The 26,451-nt window shown below is 45.0% G+C and overlaps 1 protein-coding gene across 1 annotated transcript in view; it reads left to right on the top strand.

The window, feature by feature from the left end:
* Positions 1 to 26,451, top strand: part of LOC147710227 (E3 ubiquitin-protein ligase TRIM39-like) — a 483,044-nt gene that overhangs the window by 385,589 nt on the left and 71,004 nt on the right. Inside the window, exon 4 of the mRNA XM_086919956.1 lies at positions 16,141 to 16,163. Coding sequence (XP_086776082.1) covers positions 16,141 to 16,163 — 23 coding nt within the window. The remainder of the gene's footprint in view (positions 1 to 16,140; positions 16,164 to 26,451) is intronic.

The raw sequence follows: 26,451 nt of genomic DNA on the forward strand, positions 1-26,451 counted from the left end.
CCAAGTCGATGCCCATGCAGAGCAAGGTGCGAGCGATCACCGCAATAATTCGACCAACCATTTCGTATGCTTCACCAGTTTGGAGTGGCTGCCACCCGCAGCTTCGGAAAGACCTACAGAGACTACAGAGCAAGGCCTTACGGATTGCAGCAGGTGCTCCTCTCTTTACTAGAACAGCAGACCTCTAAAGAGACTTAGACGTTGAGATGTTGGACGACCATCTCCTCAAATTCAACAGGATATTCTACAAAGGATTGGATCAAAAAGAAAACCCATTGCTCAGGAAACTTGCAGACATTTGTACAAACCCTTTTGACCGCTACCCGTGGCCCATCAAAGCGCTAACTTGTGAAACTGAAACAGCAACACAGCATCCAAAAACTCATCACTGACTGAAAACAACCACGCCGGCAGACACACAAAACTCATCTCTGCCAGACGGCAACCGCCCCGGCAGGCACCCAAAACTCATCACTGTCCGAAGGCATCCGCCTCAGCAGCCATCAAAAGCTCATCACCACCAGAAGAGATTTGACGGACGAAAACAAGATTCTACTGCAAACCAAACCGCCCGCAACACAGGGCCTATCACAGCGCTGACCCTGTGATCCAACCTCAATTGTGACAAAGCGTCACACTTCAATAAGACAACCTAAACAGCTACTAAAAAAACTCAAAATGAATGTGGAGTAATGAGGCTACCGCCTCTGTATCCAAAAACTCACCACTGTCAGAAGGCATCTGACAGACGAAAACAAGACTCAGCGCTAGAGTAGTCTAAGTCAGCTCTCCTTAAGAAACAAGGGAAGCTGCGGCTGTGATCCTCTGCTAACTAACGTTGTGTTGGTAGGAGAGGCCTTTTGTGAGCCTGTCGGGTTGGTTGTGGGAAGACAGTCATCCAATCCGACATGCACACTTACATGTCTTCAGACCCATACGCTCTTCTGGTGCTGTCTATAATGATGCCCCACCCCTGCCCACTCATAAATTAAATGTCTGCTACCTACAATGTGCACCCGGCCTGCAGCTGAAATAAAAGCACCCCGGCCGGGAATATAAACCTTCTGAATGCGTGCACTCACTCTTATTGTCGTTCATTCTGACTCACTCATACTCACAGACACTCAATCTCACTTATTCTAACTCACATCCTTTTAGTGGCTCTCACTCACTATCTGTAACTGGCACTCACTTTTACTCACACACACATGCTCTCACATACAGACAAACACTCACAAACACACACTGTCTTTCACATAGACACACTCTCATCCACCTACAAGTACACTATATACATTTTACTTTTTTTTACTTAAAACATCTGCCATTGAAGTTCTCATTCTAGATCCTAGGTACCTATTTTTGTTTTTTACACTAATAGTGAATAATAATCTATTATTCACTATTAGGGTAATAAAGAACTGGCAGAAACCTAAGGTGAAGCACGACTAAGGGTGGTCAGCCTCTGTCAACTTGGTACTCATTTTTCTACCTCTGAGGCCAAGGGTCACACAAGCAGTGCCGGGGTCTGAAGGGGCTAGCCTGGAGTCACAGCCGCTATCCCTGGCAATCCCTAAAAGATGCCCATGCATGTGACCCTGTTGAGAACATCATGCAATGTGTCAAGGGACTCCATTCAGAATATCAGAATGTGCTGTGTTTTGTGACTCCATTCAGAATGTCACTTTGCTGTGTCATTACCATTCAGAATATCATTGTCTGCTATGTCATGTGACCTCATTCAGAATATCACATTCTGTGCTTAGTCATGCAATAGTGCAGAATGTGCTGTGTCATGTGACCCCAGTCACTGTGTTTAGATCTCGCTTGAGCTATCGCGTAAGCGATGCTCTGCGAGGCATTTAGTAAGGGACTTTTGAAAGTGCTCCCAAAGTCTGCAGGCGGATGAGGTACAGTACATGTGCGCCTGGCGCGCGCACCATTTGTCAGCCTGCCTGATCACTTTCGCGGCCTCTTTGATGTTCTCAGTGAGCCGCGCGGCCACTGAGAACATCAAAGCGGCTGTGAAAGTGCAAACCATTTGCCACCCCCTCCCTTATCCCACTTCCTGCTTGTCTGACTCCCACCAGGGGCTTACATTCACAAAGGGTGTTGGCAGCAGCCTCGGAAATTTTTTCTTCAGATCTTTTTCAGACACGCAAGGGTTCTTTTCCCCGGGGGGTAAGTGTTTATGTCAGGAAGCACGGCCTGGTATCAGTGGAATAGATATAGGTAGTAATCCATGAAAAAAATCACTTGGCTTATCTCAAATGAACCAACAGAGCTAAAGAGACACTTCCATGTAATGAAGCTATATTTTCGGCCGGTGCCACTAAGCCTTTCGTCCTTGATTTAACAAAGCAACCTTCTTGCTCGTGTCTGCATTGTGTACTGTTGTGTGGTTTTATTTCCACTTGTGCTGCTACATTCCAACAATGGGTGAATATTTCATACCAGGAGGCCACAGCAGCTTGCACCAAACCTTGCTCCTACTAGCGCTGCCAATGGCAGTACTGTCACTACTAGCCATCACACTCTTACAAGTGTGACAATTCAGGTATACATTAAAATGAATAATAGATGCCGTCCAAGCTATTATTGCCCGGAGGCTGCAACAATCCTTTACACCGTTCGGACAAGTGAGGAGACACTGGTTATAAAAGCCAGCCCTCCAAAGTACACAACAGGCAGTGTACTTGCTGGACTCTTATTTCTTTCACAAACTCTGTACTACCAACCGATGGCAAATCGGCCTTGTGAGGTCGCCAGACTGGGCCACTAACTCTACTACTATTTTGCCAACAAATAAACACCACCTCAGCTATCTCCAATTGAAACGTTTGCAATTTACATGTTTAAAATGCAGACATTTGGCTCGTTAAGAGCTGCACAGGAAGCCAGTGTAATGCAGCAGAGGGGGAGAGGGGTCTCCACTGGGGGCATTCAAGTATGGGCCTGCCGCGTTCATAGAGCTCTGTCTAAGCCTCTGCTCGGACACTTTCGGCCCCCTGCTTTTATCCACCCAGGTTGTCCATTTTATCAGCTTTAAAGGGATTAAAAGCCCCTTCCGCATGTGAAAATAACTGGTACCGAGCTCTTGCGTTTCGCAGCTATTTCCAATGAACTGCTCATTCAGTACGACAATTTTTATTGACATTCTGGCCATGTTTAGCTCATTATTAAACAAAGACTACGAGGCCCAGAATGAAGAGGAGTACAACTGACTGGTTTAGCTACTCACAGGTTTATCTGGCAGCATTGAGAGCGGCGTTGGAGCATCTTTAATTTTGGCGTGAAAAGAACATTCTTAGAGGTTAAAAAGATAAAGCCAAGAAGAAGACAGCACAGAGCAGGTGGGATCAAAATAGAGCAAATGAACCGCCTGCAAGGTGACTTTCATACAGTCTTGTCTTTTTCGACCAACCACCCCACAGTAAGCATACTGTGACTGGTGTATCTACTTTTTCTCCATTATAAACATGGTTTAACCCAGGATGCTCTGTGATACTAGTTAACATTCTGCCTGCCCCCACTCCCCCTGCTCCTCCACTCCTCCTGCTCCTCCATTCTTCCTGCTCCTCCACTCCTCCCTCCACCTCCACTCCCCCCCTCTCCTGCCACCACCACTCCCAACTCTCTCTACCTCCCTCCCTCCACCTCCACTCTCCCTTCATCTCGTTCCCCCCTCTGTCCCTCCACTCCCCTCTCTTCCCTCCCTACACCTTCACTCCCCCACGCACAAAACTTGCGTCACCACTCGTGTTTTTTTTTTTATTTAGATTTCATTTTGCGGCTGCGTGAGAGGTTGCAGCTCTGGACATTCATTTTACGTGCCTTTTATTTATTTATTTGATGCATTTTTATAAAGCGCAGACTTTAACAGAAGGTGTCAGAGCACTGTACAATAAAACCAGTTACGTTACATGAGAGAATTGTTACAAAAATGGAACAAACATAAATAGCAGGCCATAGGATCAAAATAACGCAGGCAAAAGGAGCACAATATCAAACACAGCAAGCACAGAAAGTACAAACAAAAATAGCAGGTCATATAATCAAAACAACGCAGGCAAAAGGAACACAATATCAAACACAACCAGCACAGAATGGACAAACAAAAATATAAATATATAAGACAAATTTACACTGACTAAAGAATTTCCTGGCGGGGTCTGAGAAGGAGGGAATTAGTTCTGAAAGTGTCTTTGGAATAGAAGAGATTTGAGGTCCGCTTTGAAGATCTGGATGGAGGCGATGGCACAGAGCAAAGAAGGAAGCGAGTTCCAGATTCTCACCACATTACCTGAGAACGATTGCGCCATCAATTTTTCCATTTTGAAGGAGCGGGGTTCAAGCAGGAACTTTTCCGCAGTCCAAGAAGGTCTTGAGCCTCCAGACAATATCAGTTTATTTGCCAGATAGCGAAAGGAGGAAGAGTGCAAAGCTTTGTGGGTGATGCACGCCATTTTAGAAATAGCTCTAGCCTCGATGGGAAGCCATCTGAGAGAAGACAGGATAGGAGTGATGTGGTCACTTTGTTTGGACCCTGAAAGGAAGCGGGCTGCTGAATGGAGGACAGATTTGAAGGGGCAGAGGTGAGATTTGGGAAGGCCCGTCAGAAGAGAATTACAATAATCCAGTCTAGAGAGAACTAGCGATTGGACCAAGGGTTTTAGGTCATTCTCCGGGAAGAACCAACAAATCCCCCATAGAAGGCGCAGCTGATAACGTGCGCTCTTGGCAATGGAGTTGATGTGTGAGATTAGGTTGAGCCTTTTATCGAGTATGACACCTAAGGATTTAGCGCAGTCAACAATGACAGGTTTACTGTTGAGTAAATTCAACTGATCCATCCAGGATTGAACAGGAGGCGGGGAGAGAGAGCTAGATAAGAGAAGAAATTCTGTTTTGGAGGGATTGAGAATGAGTTGGTGAACTAACATCCAGTTGTGAATAGAGTTGAGAGTAGAGTTGAGTAGTGAGAGATCATGAGAGGAAGACACCTTGAGGTAGATTTGGGTGTCATCCGTATATAGATGGTAGAGGATTCCAGATTTGCTTAGGAGGTTCCCTATGGTTCAAGATAGAGATTAAACAGAGTGGGAGCAAGGATAGAACCTTGAGGGATGCCTTCAGCAACCACCAGTGGAGACGAGAGACTGTTCACAGGGGGGTTACCTGACCTGTTTTCAGGACAACTGGGAGGGATCCTTGACTGAGGAAGAGATTAACTAGTCTAGTCCAATAGGAGAGAGTGTTGGTATAGAAATATTTGTGATGACACTGGGTATGGGATCAGAAGAATGGTTGGAGGGTTTGGTTTCGAGGATGCATTTGAGGAGATCATCTTCCGAGATGGCGGCAAAGTGCTGCCAAGTGACTAAGGATTTTTGCTCCTCAATAGGGGTGGGGTGGGTGACCTGTTCCACCAGAGATTTTACCTTTTGATCAAAGAATATAGCAAACTCAGTTGCTTTCTTTGAAGCATCCTCAGGTTTTTGGGGAGAACAATTTGGGTTTTTGATGAGATCAAAAGGTTTTTTGGGTCTGTTTTTAGCTGAGTCGAGCAGGGATCTGAAATGTGATCTTTTTCCTGGAAGATGTGCTTGTGGTATTTGGATCTTGCTGAACGTAAAAGAGAGAGGTTGGAGGTGGAATGAGGTCCAATGTTTCTCCAAGATTCTAAGGTTTTTCCTTTCGTCATAGAGAGCTTTATTGAACCAAGGAGCTGATGGGGTGGGTCTTTTCCTTTAGCTTTGCAGTGGAGCAACCTTGTCGATTCCGACTGCAAGGATTGAGAGGCAATTGGGGGTGAGAACGTTGACTTCTGTATTGGGGTCTAGACTAGGAAGTGAACGCTTAGCAGAATGACATAGAGTCCCAAGGTCAATGTTTCTTGTTTTGCGGAACCAAGTAGAGGCTCTTTAAGGTTGGCCGAGAGTTATAATGTGCAAGAGGTGAAAAGGGAAGGGAATGAGGAAATGGTCAGACCAGTCTACACAGATGGGGGGAGCATTGGTAAGCTGGTCTGATTTAGAAATAAGAAGGTCCAACATTGAGCCCTTGGCGTGTGCAATTTCCGAGCAGTGTTGGACAAGATCGTTAGCTGAGAGAAAGGTTGCAAGTTTGTTGGCAGCTGAGTCTTCCACGGAGCCCCAGTGGATATTGAAATCACCTTGGAAGATCTGCTTGTCGCTTTGTGAATATTGGTCACTAATGAAGTCGATGAGTTCCTCCATGAAGGAAGAGCAATTACCAGGCAGGTGGTAAATGACATGGAACCTGAAGGGTGAACCATGATTAACTTGGAATTCTAGGGAAAGGCATTCAAAAGTGCGAAAGAGTATGGTGGGAAAGGCTTTGATTCTAAGGGAGTTTCTGAAGATAATCGCAACACCTCCCCCGATGTTGTCTGTTCTGTCGTTTCTGATGATAGAGTAGTCAGTAGGTATCAAAAGATCAAATGAAGTGTGAGAGGAGTTATTAAACCAGGTCACAGTGAGAAAGAGCATGTCGAGATTGTGGTGGGTGATAGTGTCAGAGATTTCCAGTTTGTGTTTGGTTGCAGATCTGAAGTTATGTAGCATACAGTGTAGCTCTGACACAACTGTTTTGGTGATGTGAGTGTCTGGACTGATAAGGGGGATAGGGATTAGATTATTGAATGAGGGTGCCCCTTGAGGGGAGGCTGGTAAGTTCTGACGGAAGAGATGGTCTGTATGGTAAATTGAGTAGAATTGTTAGGAGAGCTGAGTGGGGGGGAATTGACATTGGTAGTCTTGTAGCTAGCCAGTAAGTTGGTGATGTCTGTGTAGGACAGACAGTGGTTGGCTTTATTGGGGCGCGGGAGTAAGGAACTCCTTAGCAGGTTATTCGGGGAGGGGGATATCTTAGCACATAAGAGTGAAATGGACGTTTCAAGCTGAGAAATGGAAGAGATGAGAGAATCAAGTTTTGTTTCCAAAGCGAGGTGAGCTGAGCACGGAGTGAAGGGTGGCTCAATGGTTAAGGGAGGGAGTGGCTTAGGCGAAGGAGAACAGGGGAAAGTGGGGGACCGGCAAGAGTGTTGAGGTGTGAGGGTCGAAGGTGGGGGAGGAAGTGAAGTAGGCAAAGGAGGACAGTGGGCTGTGGGGGACTGATGAGAGAGATGTGATGCAAGGGTCTGAGGGGGGGGGTGGTGATAGAAAATGACATCTTAATAAACAGGATCCTTTTCCCAGAAATGTCTGATGGCGTAGGCCCTACTGGTACTTTATCCACTCATGACAGGCCTGAAACCAGCCCAGACCCGATAGTATACTATTTGAACACTCGCTCGCTTGTCAAGCATCAATTGGATATTTTCTCCCTATTACTCTCAGATAGCCCCAGTATACTATCGCTGACTGAGACATGGCTCACGGAGAACTCTAGTCCGGACATGCTGGCAGCCATTCCCAATAACTATTATATCATTCATGCAGATCGTTCCGCCAATAAGGCAGGGGGAGGCGTAGCAGCTATTATTCATAGTGATTACAGGTTTAGTTCTTTGCCTAGCCTTGCCCTTAAAGATACTGACAACCTGGTGATAAAACTTGAATCTCCACATGTACCCCTAGTCTGTGTATTACTCTACAGGCCTCCCAATAATACTCCTTCCTTTCCGCTGGAACTTAGCGAACAGATAGCTAAACTAACGATTGATCACGCCAGGGTATTGCTTTTGGGTGATTTCAATTACTGGTATCAAGACCCTGAGGAGGGCCCGCACTCAGCTGAAATGACGGACCTGCTTATGAATCTGAACTTCACCCAGAAAGTGTTGTCCCCTACCCATCTAAAGGGACATATTTTAGATCATGTCTGGACAAATGGGGCGGATACTTCCAGTCCTATTGTTTCTCCCTGTACTTGGTCTGATCACCATTTATTGAAATTTATTCTACGGCACCCTTCTGTTGAGAAATCTAACCCCATGTAGGGTGGTTTGGCCAGAATATGGAATTCTATTAATAAAGGTGATTTTCTTAGCTCGCTGGCCGACACACTTCCCCAGGGTGGGCCAGATATTGGGACGATGGATATTAATATCTCGAACTGGCTCATGAATGCCAGCGATAAACATGCCCCCCTTACCAGATTGAAAACCACCCGACGCGCTGACGCAACCAGATGGTTCTCGATTGAACTCAAAGATCAGAAGTTACAGCTTCGTAAATTGGAGAGACAGTGGCGTGGAAAGTATGGCCACGAAGAAAGACTGACCTATGTGAAGGCCGGGAAAGAATATAAGAAAAATATTCTGGCAGCTAAAGCGGCACACTTTTCTAACCGCATCATCAATTCAAATAACAGCTCAAAAGTGATCTTTAATATTGTTAATGAATTGTCCAATCCAGATAGGATATTATTGAAGGCGGCACCATCACAGGAATTATGTAACTCTCTCAATGATTACTTCATTGACAAAATCATTACTATTAAAAATAACATTCCTAAATGTCTTGGTGCACCTAGTGCTGATGACCATCTTAAAAACACTCAGGTGATAAGCCAATTCCCTAATATTGACTTACAAACCTTCCATAAGCTTCTAGTGAAGGTCAAATCTGGGGCTCCTTCTGACTTTTGTCCGCCGCATATTCTCAAAGACTGTTTTTTGGCTTTTCCTGGTCCTATACTAGCCTTAATGAATGAGTCTCTTATTGTGGGGAAAGTCCCCCCGGCCTTTAAGAAGGCCATAGTTGTCCCCTTATTGAAGAAACTTGGGGCAGATCCTAAACTGCTATCCAATTACCGCCCGATCTCTTTGTTACCTTTTGTGGCAAAGCTATTGGAAACCCATGTAGCAAACTGCCTGTCTGATTTTTTGGAGGAGTTGGGTTATCTTGACCCCTACCAGGCGGGCTTCCGGCCAGCTCATTCGACAGAAACAGTTATAGTGGCAGTAATGGATACTCTCAGAGAACATGTGGATAGGGGCTCTCCACGGGCACTGGTATTGTTAGATCTCTCAGCGGCGTTCGACACAGTTGACCATGCAATATTGGTCAGGCGTGTCGAACTGGCAGGCGTCCAGGGGGCAGCTGCCAGTTGGCTGTCGTCTTTTCTAAGTGACAGGTCTCAGGCAGTCCGCCAAGGGCCTTACCTTGCCTCCCCGCACATAATTACTTGTGGGGTTTCTCAGGGCTCAGCACTGTCACCGCACTTATTTAACATCTATATTTCTCCTCTGATTCGATCTCTGAAGTTGAGAAATGTGACAGTTTTTAATTATGCAGATGATCTGCAGTTGGTCCTCGAGATGGATGGTCCTGATCGCTCAGTGGCGGAGTTCCATGAAACACTGCTGTTTATACAGCAGTAGATGGATTGTAACCATCTGAAACTTAACCCGGGCAAGACAGAGCTTGTCTTGACCGGGGACAGTGGCAAGTTCTGGGGTCTCGTTACTGGCCCACGGAGCTTGGTCCATCTCCTTCTCCTTCCAGCTCAGCTAAAACGCTGGGGGGTTTTATGGACAAGGATTTAACATTAAAAACTCAGATGGGCAGTGTGATATCAAAATGTTTCTTTCAGATGAGAGAGATCAGGAAAATCCATCGATTTTTCACTCAGGACGCTCTGGTCCGGATCCTCATGGTTACGGTCATATCACATTTGGATTATGCGAACTCTGTATACTTAGGGATGCCAAAATACTTATTTAAGCGATTACAGTTGGTTCAAAACCAGGCAGCTAGGTTGCTCAGGCGCCAACCCAGATGGCAACCAATTAGCTCAGCGCTTCAGAAACTCCACTGGCTTCCCATCTTCCAGCGATGCGTTTTCAAAACAGGCTGCACTGTGTTTAAGGCCCTGTATGCGAAAAGTCCTGCTTTCATCACAAACCTGTTACCTAGATATGTGCCAAACTGGACTCTTCGTTCAACCCACCTCTGTCTGCTTTCTGTACCCAAGTTCAAACGGGTGCGTCAGGGGGGCTGCCGTTTTGCGGTTCTGGCACCCAAATTATGGAACTTGTTTCCTTTGGAAATTCGATCCTGTACTGACATTATGCAGTTCAGGAGGCTCCTCAAGACATGGCTGTTTCAGCTAGCCTATAATCTGGGATAATTGACAGTTGTGGTCTGTTCAGTTCGCCTCCAGTTTTTTCTTTTTCTGTTCTCTGGTTAGCGCCATGAAGCCACCCGGTGTAAGTGCGCTCAATAAATACCCATTAACATTAACATTAACATTAACAAAGGTGTGGATGGAGTTACAGTAATATTTTTACCGATGTTGAGCAGAGGTGAAGAATAGGGATCATACATAGGAGGAGAAAATTGAGAAGTAGAAATGGATGGCGAGAGGAGGAGGGGGGAGGATGGGGGAGAGGGAGGTTATGGGAAGGCCATGGATACAGTGAGATGAGAGGAGAAGGGGCTGTATAGGGAGGGGAGGGTGGGAGGTCAAAGGAAGGCCACAGGAATGGGGAGAGGAGAGAGGGTGCAGGCCAGGTACCATGGGTAATGAAAGGTGAATGTAGGGGTACAGGCACCAGGCAGAGTGGGGGGATTGAGCTAAATGAAAGTTGTGGGAGGAGTGAAGGACTCTGCGGTCAAAGGGAGGGAAGAGAGAGGAATTACCAAGAGGGGAAACAGGGTTGTGAAGCATAGGGGGGGGTGTAAGTTGTGGAGAGATGGGAGGTGTAATGTCAGTGGGAGGGAAGATGATAGAATTACAAATTGGGGAGGCAGGGATGTGAGGCATAGGAGGGGAGAGTGAAGGTTGTACAGAGATGGGAGGTGTAAGAACAGAATCGAAGGTACGAGGAAAGGGGAAGAGCGGAAAGGGGTGAGGAGAAGAGGGGGAGGGCGAGTCGAGTTGATCGGTAGTTCAGATTGTAAGAAAGGTGGATTAAATAGGGGGAACTGGGTAGGAATAGGGGAGTTAGGGGACGGGGGAAAGCAGTGGAATAATGGGGAGATGCAGGATGTAGAGGTGAAGTGGGGTGTAAAGCAGACGAGGTAAGGGTGAGGTCCAGTTGGGAAGGGGGCAGAATGGGAGGGGAGGGAACGAGAGAAGGGGGATAAGGGGTAGACCTGTGACTCCCGGGAGAGCGGTCTGAAGGAATGTGTGAGGGATCAAGGGGGGAGAAAGGGAGAAAGTAGACAAGTTAGAAGAAGAAGAAGAAGAGGAAGAATCTAGAGAGATAGTAGTCGCAGGGGTGGGACAAAGGGAGTGTCCCATCCTCACTTGTCGATGTTTACCCAGCAGCACTTGGCATGCTTGGGTTTTCCGAGCATATTATGTTGATTGTTCCTGTCAGAGGAGGGACGTGACGAGCCCCCGAGTTGTTTCCTGACGAAGCAGTTGTTGTCCTGGGCATTGCCCACCCTCAGGCTCCTCGCTCCATCACGAGACGCCCGGGCAAAGTTTCACACCCATTGTATTTCCCGAATATTTGTAGCCGAATTAACATGGCTCTGAAGGGAATTCAACGTTTCTATTCTTAATAACACTGAAGGTCACCGCCTCTATCTCCATAATTCTTTCTCTAGTTCTTGCAGTCCGACGTGTTTTGCCATCAGTACAGTACAACCAGCCTGGGCGGTGACGTAATTTTTAACATTTGCATACCCATAATGCACCTGCGCAGCAATTGATGTAATGCAGGGTTTTTTTCCACGTACAAATGTTTTTTTCAAATAATCTTTATTTTCATAGGAAGGGTACCCCAAGCGTAGTACTTACCGTTTTTTGTTTTTTTAATTTGAAAAAAGCACTCTTAGTATGAAATTATTTGAAAATGAGACTTTATATTAAGCATTTATGAATATAAATTTATCATATTAATTAAGCTACATTATACTCATGCACAGCTGAGCTACACTTTGTTTCCACACAAAGCACTTCTCAAATACGCCACAAAGAAGTCAAAACGAATCCAGGCTAAAGAAAGCTGCTAATTGCTCCCGAAAGTTGGTAAATCCTTCAATTTTTCGGGGTTCTTTAGTACTTTATTAGCATCATGTAAATAGGTATATTTTGAGGTTGCTCTTGTGTGCTTCTCTCCCGCCCCGTGTTGCTCTCTCCCTGTCTCGCTCGTTTGTTTCTCCTCCCGGCCTGGGCTCCATGTTGGTCTGTGCCACATGTGCTGCTTTAAGCCCCTTCTTCTCCCACCCAGCTTTTATTTTATACCATGCCCCCCTCCTCCTTTGCTCCCCCATTCCTCATGGGCTTCTCAATTATTTTGGTCACTTTTTTTGGAGGGCCAAGCAACAGCAAACGACCCACCAAAAAAGGAGCACCAAAAAGTTCCACCTCAAAAGCATTTCTGCGCGCATTATTTTTTATTTAGGTAGTATGCATTATCAATAAAAAAAATAAAATAAAGGAAAATAGCACACGCATCATTTCCTAGGTGCACGCAATTGTTGAGACGCGTGTGCCCGCCTACAGAATGACATGACCGGCAACAGCTGCCCATTTAGACTTTTAGGTCTTGCCTGCCAATGCGCTTGCGCATTGCTGGCGAGAGAAATAGAGGGGCACCAGCAAATCCTACCAAGAGGGCTTTGGAATGCGGATTATGCCCAGTGCATGTGAGGCATTCAAGCACGAAGCCTCACCAGCGAGCGCTCGGCCTCACTTCCTTCTCCCCCTCTTACCTTTGTTATCGCTCACACCCCATATGCTCGTTCCCTCCCACCCTTCTGACTTCAAAGAAACGCCGCTCCCCCGCCATGCAATGCCGAGAGCTTGTTTTCTTTTTAGCTCCTGGCGACATATGATGCGTGTTTTTTACAAGTACTTTACAAAGCAGGGAAGCTGCCTTCTTATCAATGGCATCATCGGTCTGCCATCAGTTTGCCTTTTGTTGATTACGCTAGCTCAACCAATCCTTTCTTTTCTTGCCAGTCTTCACCAACATCAGGCTTCTAAAAGACTCCCTCCAACTACCTGCTTGTTGCTTCTGCTCCTTACTCTATTTTTCGCCACCACCTTCGCTTTTTTTTTGTTTTCCTTCACTGTCATCGTTTTCCCACCACCCCACACTTTTTACCGATCGCCTCCCCATGAAAGCTGCTGTTTTCAGTTTCTTGGCTGCCTGGAGCCTCACCCGCCCATGCAACAGTGCCCAGTTCTTTCCTCCCCCTTTCGTTGCTGTCACTGTGTCCCCACCACCCCAGCCCCTTGCAGACACCGCCATCGCCTCGCCAGCTTGTTAGCTGCTTCCTGAATGAGTAATTCCAGTCCGGTATCTTGTGAGCGTTGCGGGATTAATCTAGGGGCTGGGAGATGAGCGCTTTTGTTCCAAAGGCAATTACTCTGCAGCTCGTTTCAAGCCCTGGCAGGGCTCCGGGACGGGATGCCAGTTTAAACAACCCTTGCGTGCCCGCAGTCTGTATGTGATGGAGTCGGGGGTACTGCAGTTCATGTGAGCCAGGCGCGTGCACATAGCACACCACAAGCCTCAGCATCAGACTTCAAAGGAATGCGCCCCGCCCCCCCCCTCCCACACCAATGCCGGGAGCTTGTTTTCAGAGGGTCCGACATCTGTAATTCTCTGCAGTGCCCCTCTTTTCTCCTCTGTGTGCTTTTGAACTTTTTACCAAATTTACTGCTCCAAGTTTGGCAACCTCTATGTTAGAATAGTAAATTAAAAGCAAACAAAATAACATTTGCCATGTCATGACATATACATCTGTATATGTGTTGACTGACGCATGCACATGCCATGACCCTGCCCATTTTGCCTTTATTTTCTTTTTGCAGATGCTTTTAGGCATCGGCAACAGCAAGCAGATTTTTATTACTTTTTACTTTTATCTATACTATTGAGCCTCAGCAAAAATGATTTAACGGAGCCAAAAGGCTGGGTAACGGCTTTCACAGGAAAGACTTGTTTTTATTTATTTTGTTGTGCGCGGGGCTGGTGCGACGTCACTGTAGCTCACTCTGTATCTAATTGCAGCGCACAGCATAGAAACGGCCGTCATGTGTCGGATGATTTCACATGTTCTCTTTTGTCTGAAGAGCATACTTCAATCTAAATATGCGCAGAGCCTTGCAATAGTCCAGGATGTGCCAGCATTGAAGGTTCTGAGGGCCCTGCCTGATGGCATGTTTCGCCGCTAAAATTGATTTGATTATACAGTCTAATCATTGCTCATCCATTCCCACGTCCTCCCACGTTCTCGTGCTCAGTGTTGTACTGGAAATTGTTAATTCACTGTTACATTGTACAATATCCCGTTTAAGTGATGCCACAAATAAACTTTGGTGAACAGATGGGTTGTGTAAACTGAGCCTGTAAGCTTTGTTTTAGCTGTCTGTTTTTCTCAGATTTTCTTTTCTTTTGTGTTTTTATATCTAGTGTTCCATTTTGATACATTTCTGTAAGCCGTTTGCATTATGACTTATGCTAGTGACCATTGATAATATGAGGTAAATCTGTGACCAAACTTACTTGATGGGCAGCTAGAGGCTGGGATTTCTACCCTGGTTATATGTGATTGGAGGTATGTTTAACCCCACAATAGCAATTATTTGCTCTGTTTTTTACGTTTTTTCGAGTGGAGAAGGTCTGGCTACGAGTGGTCTTAGTGATTCTCTGATGGCAATTTATGGACTGTACTGCAAACGTAATCTGAAATATAAGCAGTAACAGTTGGTAAAATCGAGGGAATGCTAAAAACTAATTTACAAAAGCTTTTCCTTAGATGCTTTTCACCCAAAACGTCACAATCGTAGTATACTCGAGGCCTTGCTAGATTTCGATTCGGATAGAACATGAACCCTACTATAATCCGAGAAAATATTCTTAGAGCTCCGATATGATAAAGCTGGCATAATTTGTTACATCACTGTCTAGCATCAAATGGGCCAAGTGGAAATGTATACAGGGCAAGTAGATTTACCACCCTTTGAAGAAGCAAATGAATCATGGGCCTAAGTTGTTCACTGTTTGAATGAATGAACCAGATGTTTCTGTTACCCCAGACTTCTACCAAGTAAGTGTGTAAAGAAGATACTGCCTCACTTAGCCACAACATCTGAAACGTTGATGCTTCAATCGTCTCACTAAAATTCTCAAGTGCTGGGCTGAGAGCCTTGACAGCATGGATGTCAGCAGTAGGAGGAGACAGTTGGCTTCACTCCAGAGCCTTCACCAGCCAATGCAGTAGAGAAAACCTTCCTATTTTCTAAAAAGGCACAACCGAAGAAATGGTCCCCTAACTCAAGACTGTAGGAAAGGATTAAAGGAGGTTGGATAGCCAATTATATTGGTTTGTCCAATACCTGGGACACTGAAGGTTGTGCAGATAGCAGAACATTAATAATAGCAATCATACAGTCAAGCATGACTGCCATCATATGACTGCATTGTGCTGAGAAGGATCTTCTGCATTAAGATAACACCACCATCACAGCACCACCACAGCATCACTCAGGGGCACCACAACATCAGTATGCGCTACCACAGCATCACTGAATGCCACAGCATCACTCAGCGCCACCACAGCATCAATCTGTGCAACCATTCAACAACACCTGGTTCAAATATGTTCTCTCAATGTTTCAAGCTTTATTACAAATGTCACAAAAAGATGTTAATATTTCACTTCTGTTCTTGGATTTTCGTCACAATGAAATACACTGAACATAATCTTCACAAAAGTTATTCACAAAAGTTTAAGCTATTGCCATTATAAATTACAATAACTTTTATTTAAGCATTAATTATTTAAAAAAAAATAAAAGCCATTGTTATTTGTAATATCAATACATCTAAGTCACGTAAATACAACACATATTGCATTACAAATGCTATAGGTGTCACATTTGCGAAAGTTATAACTATTGGCATTGTAAATGACAACGCTATTAATTTCGCTATTTTCAAAACCAACCCATAAATAAAAAATGTGTCATTTACAATACCAATAGCTCAAACTTTCCTAATGCGAGACCTATTACATTGCAAATGCTCGTTGCTGAGGTTGCACAGCATGGATAAACACCATTGGCAAAGTCATAAGGTCGAAAAGGCTTCCCCAATGCTTGTTTAAACATAGATAGAAAGAAGTCTTTCACCTCTAAAAATACAGCCATAACTTTAACATCTTCTGTGGAAACTGATTTCTCTGTGTTTGTTTCTCTGTTTTGCAGGATGTCAGGAGCACCCTGAGCAGGTAAGGCTGGTTTATTATTCTCTTCTGTGTGTAAGGAGCATGTGTAGCTGCTGCTGTGTGTAAATGCCACTACTGAGCTCACACAAACTGCTAGGAAACTTTCAGGTCCTCGTAAAATCACTTTGCATCCTCAAGATAAACCTTGAGTCCTCAGAAAATACCTTTGATTCCACTAAAAACGTAAGTCCTTGGAAAACTCCCTTGTGTCATCAGGAAACTCTTACATTTTCATAAATCCATTTGAGTTTTCAGCACATTCCCATGAGTCCAGAAATAACTGCTACATAAAGGAGCTGCTGTCCTCACAAAACATATTTGTATCTTTAAAACTTAACTAAAGTACTCTGAACACACAAAATGCAAGCACATCTTGGAAAAGTTCCCTCAGGTTTTCCTCAATTGAGAGTTGTGCAAAATCTTATTTAAAATGCCCTATGTGTGAAGCAGTTACAGAAAAAATGGTCAGAGTCTATCGATTCGTGAAAGCAATCAATGTTAAGCAAGTAATTAATCAAAAATATAAAACCAGACAATGTTATATCCAAAGTGTGCTTACACTATTTATTCCTAAATTCAGCATAGTATAAATCAAGTACCTGGTTCAATTCCATAGGTACCTAGACACAAGGAGTATCTTTACATACAGACACAGGAGATACATTAATCAATTAAGTCATTAAAACATCTGTACACCAGTAGGTGTTATTCTTATATTGAATACACCGTTCATAAACTTCATATAGAAAAACCAAACATTTTGCGCCAATTATTTACATGAGTGTCGCGCTCAAAGTGATAGAAATAGGGGAATAGTTAAGTGGGATGGGTGTGATAGGAAACAAGTGGGGACTAGGTAAAGGTGGTTGTGACTAGAAGCAATCACAGTGGAATAAAATAAACCCTTTACAGTCTGTAGTTCGATCTGCAGTTCCAATATACACATATGCATAGGATTCGTATTACTCTGTAGATTTAATCCTATGATTGGAGATTGGTTGTGATCTGGTCTACGTTTCGACCCCCAGGTTTACAGGGTAGGTTTGATCCTCATAGTGGGGTCTTCATCAGGACGGGGCAAAGCAGGAGCGCCTATGAATAATAATTCTGAATGAGTGTATCATATATTTAGTGAAACTGAAAGGCACACTGCGGAAACACATCAATAAATATGAAAGGCTTACTTTAACAGAGGCCCTTATGTGGCCGTAATGTTAGGACCACCAAGGGTTCCTTTCCTTTGGGGTGGTTACTCCGCCTTTATCTGAAAGGGGAGAGTAAAATTACTAGCCAAACTTATTTAAAGCGTAGCGTACGCATTAATTATCAAAAGGTCCTGAGGGGGTACTTACTGGGATAAAAAGCTTTTCCTCCAAAGGGTTGTTTCTCTTTCATGAAGGTTCACAGCTAATTCGCCGTATATGTGGTCATGTTTCTCGCACCACAAGCGATTCTGAAGAAAGAGGAAATCGCTGGTTGTTAAAGGCAGTTGCCTCGGTATGCGGGGCACATTTGTCAAATTGCCGGTTTTTAATACTTAAAGGTCGGCGCTCGAATGCAGCGCTACTCATGGGGCTAAAGTTACACAGTGATATTTTGCTAGCATATGGGAGCTGGGAGGCGCCGTTTTGTATATCGAGCGATTCTGAAGCAAGAGGAAATCACCAATTGTTAAGGGCAGTTGCCTCGGTATACGGAGCACATTTATCAAAATGCCGATATTTTATACTTAGAGGTCGGCGCTCAAATGCAGCGCTAGTCATAGGGATAAAATTACACAGTAACATTATGATGGTATGTATGAATACAGCCTTCAAAACATCCCTTCGGTGCTTCCCAATGTGGGAGAGTAGGGTCTGCTTCCTATGGTCACCCCCACTTTTTGCTGTGATACTCTGGTTTTTAGACTTTAGTGTGGCTGTGGGCCTGCTAATCAGACCCACAGCCTAGCTGTTCTCTCTCTAAATTGATACCATGTACTTTAGGTACATACCTAATTGGGAATTAGGTCACCTTTGTGAGCCCCTGTATAGTGTACCATAGGCCTACCATGGGCTGCAGCATGAATTATGCCACCCCTGGCTGGCCATCCAAACTGACACCACAGGCTGATCACTCAGTTTGGGCAAGGTGGTGTAATCACCCCTTGCTTGGATATAGTATACCTATATCTACCCTTATATAGACACCTATATACCTATAAGCCACTCCTATGGCAGGCCTTGACAATCCTGAAGGCAGAGTTCCTGGTTTTATGTGAGAGGGTGCTCTAGCATGAGCTGAGCCCTTCTGCAGCTTTCAGAACCATGTCCTTATAGCTGTTCTATGATATAGCCATACCATATACTCTTAAGTGCATTATAATCCTCACGGTTAATGCTAACTTTGGTTAGGCTTTATCAAAACATGTCGAGTAAGGTGTCAAACACTTTGGAATACTACCCCCCTGCCAGTTCCGGTGGTGCAGGTAGCATTCCACCCTTCTAGAGGGAGAAGACATGCAGTTACTGCTTTACACGGTTAAAGTTAAACAGAGCCTCAGCATCACAAAATTGATGCTGCTGCCACAGACACGAGTCTGACCTCCTGCAGCTGGATGAAACTCCGGCAAGGGAGGCCTGGACAATACGTTTCCTGTCGAGGGAGGTGCTAGCACCTCCCCAGACAGCCTGTAGTGGATTGGGGCAGGGTGGGTTCAATGGAAAGATGCTTTTCCAGACACTGCCTGGGGCACACAAGGTGCTCCATGCATAGCTCGGTTCAAACCAGTTGCTGGGGGCCCTCCAGCCCCAGCTCTGGCGAGAAACTGGACAAAGGGAAAGGGGTGTAACCACCCCCTTCCCAGGTTCCAACCATTGTAGCGACCTAGCAGGTAATCCAGCCCCTTAGATTAGTATAAAGATAGGAGCTTTGTCTAGAGACATTAGATTATCCTGAACTGAAACTCTGAAATGAAACTCTTGGACCTTCGACGTTCCATATCGACTGGAAGACTGAAGACATCTCCCTTGTGGTCAAGGAGTGACCACCCTGTGCAAACAGGCACCACCAGTAACTTGCCGGTTTGCTTTGTCGACGCTCCCGCTGAAACCCAAAGACTCAGTGACTCAGGAACTGGACTTCCGGACTAATTAGACTAATTAGATGTCCCGATCTGTCCAGGGCATGTCTTCTCTCTTTTAATAAGCCTTCTACTCATTGCCATGATGTTTTGAACCCTGTCACATGGGACGGCCCGGTCTGCTGTCAACATTGTAAGGTAACATTTTGCCCAGAGCCAGTATCCAAAGGGAAACCTCGACCAGTTGTTTTACAAGGGGGACTCATTAATGCAAGATATATGTGCAAGAATGCACAACATATCTATGATTTGATTACTGAGGGGAATTTAGACTGGCTCCTCATCACGGAAACCTGGCTAAAGGCCTGGTGCAATCCGGACTTAGCAATGGCCCTCCCGCAAGGGTTTCTAATCCAGCGTTTGGATAAGCAGGAGCAACGAGGAGGAGGGCTGGCGATCATCTACCGCGATACCATGACATGCACTACTTTTGAACTGCCAGACATTACTGGGGCAGAGGCTATGGCCTTTTGCCTAAATATCCATGACTCCCTGACGTTCTCTGGCGCCCTGGTATACCGCCCTCCGGGTCAACCTAAAGAATTGCTGGAAAGCCTTGGGGATGTATTGAGCGATCTCACACTCAGCTTTGCCCATTTTACGTTGCTAGGGGATCTCAATCTCCATCTAGACTTCCCTAAAGAACCAGAGGGAACTTGTTTTATGGATATTATTAGTGTCCTTGGCCTAACTCTGTTGACTCAGGAACCCACACATATAGCAGGTCACATTTTAGATTGCATTTGTTCCAATTCTGATATTCTGACCATTAAACCCCACTCTATCCAGACCTGGTCAGACCACAAATGTATCCCTTTTGACCTTGTACTAAAACATAATGTCCCAGTGAAAGCTATAAAAAGAACAGTAGAAAGCCATAAACCCGACTGGAAAAAATTACTTACCCAGCCAGACCTTCTGGAGAAAGTAAGAGAGAGTAAACCCACACTATCTGGGCACACCTCGACAGACAATCAGCTGTTCTGCGAGTGGATTACAACACTAAGTAAACAGTCAGACCCAATAAATTCAAAAAACTCATGCGGCACTAAAAACAAAAAAGCGCTCCTTGGTTCTCACTAGCCCTGAAAGTAGAGTTAGGTGAAGTAAGATAATTGGAACGTAGGTGGCGTAGGCACTACGGAGCTGATGCCCGTAATATTTATAAAACAGCCCGCAGGCAGTACCACGCCTCAATTAAACTTGCGAAAAAAGCTTACTTTTTAGAGGCAATAGCCTCCTCTGGAAATGGACAGAAGGATATATTTAAGATTGTCAACAGCTTCACAAACCCCAGAGCACTTTCACAGGAAATCCCCCTTCCCTGCCCCTCTGCAACGCCATCTCTGACTATTTTGATAAGAAAATCCTAGACATTGTCAAAGATTTTCCCCAATCGATTCTGATTCCCTCTGATAAGGAAAGGATGGAAGCTAGTAGGAAGAACAATCTTAACATGACCTGCTTCAATGCATTTTTGCCCATCTCCTTAGAGGAGTCACATCAGGCCATTTTGTCAAGTAAATCTGGATCTCCCTTTGACCCCTGTCCCCCTATGTTTTTAAGAGCCTTGGTAAATTAGGTAAATCCAATTATTAATGCGTTATCAATTCGTCCCTCGCCACAGCCGAGATTCCCTGTGATTGGAAATTAGCAGCCGTCAAACCCCTCCAGAAAAAACCTTTACCTGATCCGACCATCCTTTCTAACCTGCGTCCCATCTCACTTGTACCATTGGTGTTTAAATTGACCGAATCTTTTGTTAATAAACAACTCACAAAATTCCTGGAAGACAATAACATCTTGCACGCCAATCAATCAGGCTTCAGGTCCAAGCACTCTACCGAATCCGCCCTCCTGTTCTCAGCAGAGACCCTGCGAACCGCCATGGACCAGGGGAAGAAGGCCGTCCTGATATTACTCGATCTATCGGCGGCCTTCAATACGGTCTCACATACAATCTTGATTGACCGTCTAGTTAACTCAGGGATCGGAGGAGTAGTGTTGACTTGGTTCAAAAACTTCCTCAGCCAAAGACGTCAAGTCACGGTTCTGGGAGAATTCAGCTCTGAAGAAAAATCAATCAGTACAGGGGTGCCTCAGGGCTCTATTTTGAGCACTGTACTTTTCAATCTATATATGGTCCCCCTGATTGAGTTTATCTCCTCCTACCAGATCAGCACAATATCTTACGCTGATGATAAGCAGCTCATCCTGGTACTGGACGGGGAGCTGCCCGAAGCTGAAGATAATCCTAAAAACTGCCTCACTGCTACATTTGAGTGGATGAAGATCAACCATCTCAAATGCAACTCGGAGAAAACTGTAATATTGCCGTTCGGTCCCCAAAATCTGTTCTCCCCCAAGCAGTGGTGGCCTGAAGATGCTGAAGCTCCACCCAATACCATCTCTGCAGCCCGTAACCTTGGCGTTAAGTTTGATGACTTATTATCATTTAAGCAACAAGCAATTGGTGTGGCTGGCACATGCTTCCATATCATCAGAACGCTCAGGAAATTTTTTTAACTTCTCCCATAGTCAACAAGGAAAACGGTAGCGGTGACGCTCATAACATCTAGACTGGACTACTGCAATAGCCTGTATGCAGGAGCGAATAAATCTGTGCTCCACAGGCTGCAGATGGTCCAGCATGCCACCGCATGCCTAGCCCTTGGCTGGCCCAGAAAGTCATCTGCCTCTGCCGCACATAATGCCCTTCACTGGCTCCGATATATAAGCGTATTTTATTTAAAATGTTAGTCATTACTTTTAGAGCTTTTCATTCACAAGGGCCTAGGTATCTGTCAAAAAGCTTTAAACGCTATTCCCCCGTTCGGAGTCTGAGGTCTTTTAACCCGAACCCACTAGTAACCCCAAAATTCAGACTGGCCACCAAAGGTGGGAAATCCCTTGTTGTTTTGGGTTCCAGAGCATGGAACAAATTGCCATCTCAGCTTCGGCAAATCTCATCAGAATCCCTCTTCAGGAAAGCCCTGAAGACCTGAGTTTTCTCGCTTAATGATGCTGCCTGTAAAGCCCTAGTGTAAGGAGTGTAGTGTTCTTCGCATTGCTTCAGCTAACCCATTCCACCTGGGATGGTATTAAGCGCCAAGATGCTCCTTGGAGTGGTAGCAGCGCTATAGAAATGTATTTTATATGACATTGCACTTCTCCGACTCCGATCCACATCCACAGCAAAGCTGAGACCCGTGGCGGACACGAGAGACGTGGGACCGGACACCCGGGACTACCTGCTTTTTGCTAACCGTGCAGCTTCAGAGGTATCCTCAAAGTTGTGCATTGGGGTTTGAGAAGCCCCAGACCCAAGCAGCATTTGCACTGAAGCTCAGCCCTCCACATTCCACGAGTGCAGCGTGGGGCCTGCTCCTGCATTTCAGCTCAACACGTCTTCCCGGTTGCTAGCCCGTTGGCTAGTGAGCCCTCCGAAAACTTCTTTGTGAAACTACACAACTTGCCTGGTTGCTCCGGCCTTGCCCCAGCTTCCCTATGAAGGAGAAGCTCCCCAGACCTTGCTGGTCTGAACTGAAGCCAATCTTCTCTTCCTGCATGGATTGCGTTTGCCAAGGCTTGTTGGGTCCAATCTGGATACCGACACCACAGTCAACATGATCCTTCGTGGGACAGCTCACAGGTTCTTCACATCTTCGATCCACCCTTGGATCCATCCGGACACTTTTCTCCTGGTCGCTTGCAGCAATTCTTTGCAGCTCTCCATAGGACACAGCGATGAAACCCGACACGAAAGAACACCTATGCACCCGGCTTCCCTGGGTGAGGTAACTCAAGTTCTCTAGTGCACCCGTGAGTGTTGACTCTCGAAGTGTCCTAGTTTAAAAGGGTTATACCTTAGTCCATCCGGAAGTGTCCTTAATCGACTACTTTGTAACTTTTACGTTCCCATTATAACTCTATGGTAACTCGCGTGTGTGTTTAGACACTGCACACGTCTCCTGTGGGCCTCCTACTTCCAATTCCTTGGTTGTCCAGTGTAGCCCCAGCGATTCCCTAGGCTCTAGGCATACTCCCTCTTCCTGAAGTGGTTCTTATACCACTTACTTAGTGTATGGTTCGTGAGGCCCCTAGGGCAGAATTGTATTTGTGCAACTTAAAGTATGCTTATTGAGTAACTTGTACTGTATCTCGATCTATGACCGCATAAAGAGTTCAGAGGGGTTGTGTTAGAAATAAACACATATATATTTTGTATATACCTTGTGTGGTGTCCTTTCATTTGATATTCAAGGGATTATAATTGGTAAAACAGCTTGCTTCACATGCTGTCTGAAGTTTTAGCCTAAGACTGCTGGTCCATGCTACCACTAGGATAGCTGATCTATAAGGTTGACTTTACAACCTCCATCATAAGGGTCGTTTAGACTGGTGCAAGGTGCCCACTAGAATAGTGGACATCATATACCAGGCTAACTTCTCACACCCAGTCAAAGGGAAATCCCTGGGTGCACACTAATATATGGACTTACTATTTCTCCATATCTGTCTAAACATTCAATCACCAGATTTTTAGGGAACTGAACAAAAAATATTAGTTTCCACGCTAAAATAGGAACGTTCACAGTCTTTTTAATAAAACACATATTGTGGTTTACAAAACCACAAATTAAAATTTCAAAGAGCGATCTTTGAAAGAATATAATATACACAATTATTCATGACAATTCATTACAATTCATTACAAATACATAAAAATTGATATTAATTAGAAAACATCATAATCACATAAAGCAAAAAATCACAAGCAAGAATTACATTGAGTCACAATAAGAAAACATCAACAACCCCCTACACAGTGTGGCATTACTAATATCTTTGCCACTGTTAATTACTGGATCCAAAATTAGCAGTGGCAAAGATATTAGTAATGCCACACAGTGTAAGGGGTTCTTGATGTTTTCTTACTGTGACTCAATGTAATTCTTGCTTGTGATTTTTTGCTTTATGTGATTATGATGTTTTCTAATTAATATCAATTTTTATGTATTTGTAATGAATTGTAATGAATTCTCATGAATAATTGAGTATATTATATTCTTTCAAAGATTGCTCTTTGAAATTTTAATTTGTGGTTTTGTAAACCTTTTTATGTTTTTTATTAAAAAGACTGTGAACGTTCCTATTTTAGCGTGGAAACTAATATATTTTGTTCAGTTCCCTAAAAATCTGGTGATTGAATGTTTAGACAGATATGGAGATATAGTAAGTCCATATATTAGTGTGCACCCAGGGATTTCCCTTTGACTGTTTGTCACTGTACCCTGTTCCCTGGTGTTAGTGGGGTACTCTCTCTTTAGATAACTTCTCACACCCAACATCACTGACATTTCATTAAAGCCATGTTCAGGCCCCATTCATTAGTAAATTCCCTCCAATCAGAAGAGGTTTCGGCCAGATCACATAAACCTCATTGTAATCCTCAGATCTGCTCGTAGTACTAAAAAATCTCTCCGGTCTGCAGTGCCCTCCCTCCAGTCCTTAGCATCCTCTTGAGTCTTTAGAAGCCTCAAACTTCTGCCCAAGTCACTAACCACTCATTCCAGGCACTGAATCCTTCTTCAAGTCCTCAGAGACTTCCTTATGTGTCTTCCAAAGACTCATTTTAGTCCTTTTTAGGTCTCGCCAGCGAGACCTATTGCTGTCGTTTTGCCTCCCAAGGGAGACAGATCGGTGCACGAGCCGCTCAGGATCTGTGAACGCGCTTACGCAGGCCGGCCGAAGGCTCACACACACACACACACAGACAGACACGCACACATCGCCGCCGCCCCCCCACGCACACACACACACACACACGCCCCCCCTTACTCGCCGCCGTCTGTGCATGGAATGACCCACATCTTCCTCCCCTGCCTCGATATCTTGCTCTACCTTCTTCGCCGGCGGCAGTCCCAGGGCCGGTCCTAGGCTTGGGCGGTATGGGCAGCTGCTCAGGGGCCCTGCCGCAGGCCCCGCAGACTAGACCGCAGATCAGTGGGCCCAGCCCGACATGAAATGCGGAAAGCACTGCAAGTTAGTGGAACTAGTGGAACTAGTGCACCGTCATAGTGCACGCACCCCACCACCTAACTTAGTGGTGGTGGTGCCGTGCGCGGGCGGCAGGCATTTAATGATGTGGATCTCAGGACCATCAATCTGGTAGCGCTACCAATGACGGCCCTGGACATCATTTTGGCCAGCCCCCAACAGCAGTGATGCAGCACGCCGACGCACGCGCTCCCTGGACTACAGTCTCTACTCTCTTCGGCCAGGAGCAGGGTGGAGTCGGGAGTCGGTTCGGGCCACGTTGGCATACCGTCTTAGAGGAAGGTATGATCACAGTAATCACATCAAGTATTCCAAAGTGTGCGTCACAAAGACTTGGAAGTGTACGCACGGATTATTTTACTTGAATAGGGCAAACCCTTTCTAATGAATTCCTCATGCTTTGGAAGGGTTCTGAGAGTTTGATGTATACAACTCTGCGCTCCTTCAAATATCCTCCCTCCCCCACGACTTTGTGTTTGACAACCTAATAGTTCCAAAACCTGCGCAGAATTAGATTTTCTGGTATTCGGAAACTGAACGTTTATATCTTTATAGAACCTTTTCTTCTGAAATTGCACAATTTACATATGTGATCCTCATAACAAAGTTTAGCTTTGATTGTTGGGGTGTCTTTCCTAGGTGGGTTGCATAGTGGCCGCTATAGTACTGCGAGACACGCTTATGTGTTCAAACTCCTGGTTCATGATTCCAAAGACCTGGTGAACTAGGCCCAGCATCATTGTGTGATCCTGGAAAAGTACTAAAATCTCACTGACCTTCAATTCCAGTAGTGCCTAGAAACATACCAAAAACTATTAGTAAACGCTATGTGAAGTACTTAAAATTGACATTTGTGCACCACTCCGACTCGGTTTAAATTCAGTGCTTCCTATTTTTTTCTCGTTTGCTGCCTTTTTTCTTTGAGTGCTGTAGTTGTGCATTGTTCAAGTGACCTCTTTTAAACTTCCATCATATTGTTCTTGGACTAATTTATTCTATTTGGAGGAAAAAGTTTTAGAAACCTTTAGGCTAGTTTTCCTCCACTCACTTGTGCCGCCATTTACTGAAGCAAAGGGGTGTGGGCTTTTTGAAAACGGCTTGAAATTATTT

Source organism: Lissotriton vulgaris, chromosome 5 (assembly GCF_964263255.1).
Source record: "Lissotriton vulgaris chromosome 5, aLisVul1.2, whole genome shotgun sequence".
In the NCBI taxonomy this organism is placed as follows: domain Eukaryota; kingdom Metazoa; phylum Chordata; class Amphibia; order Caudata; family Salamandridae; genus Lissotriton; species Lissotriton vulgaris.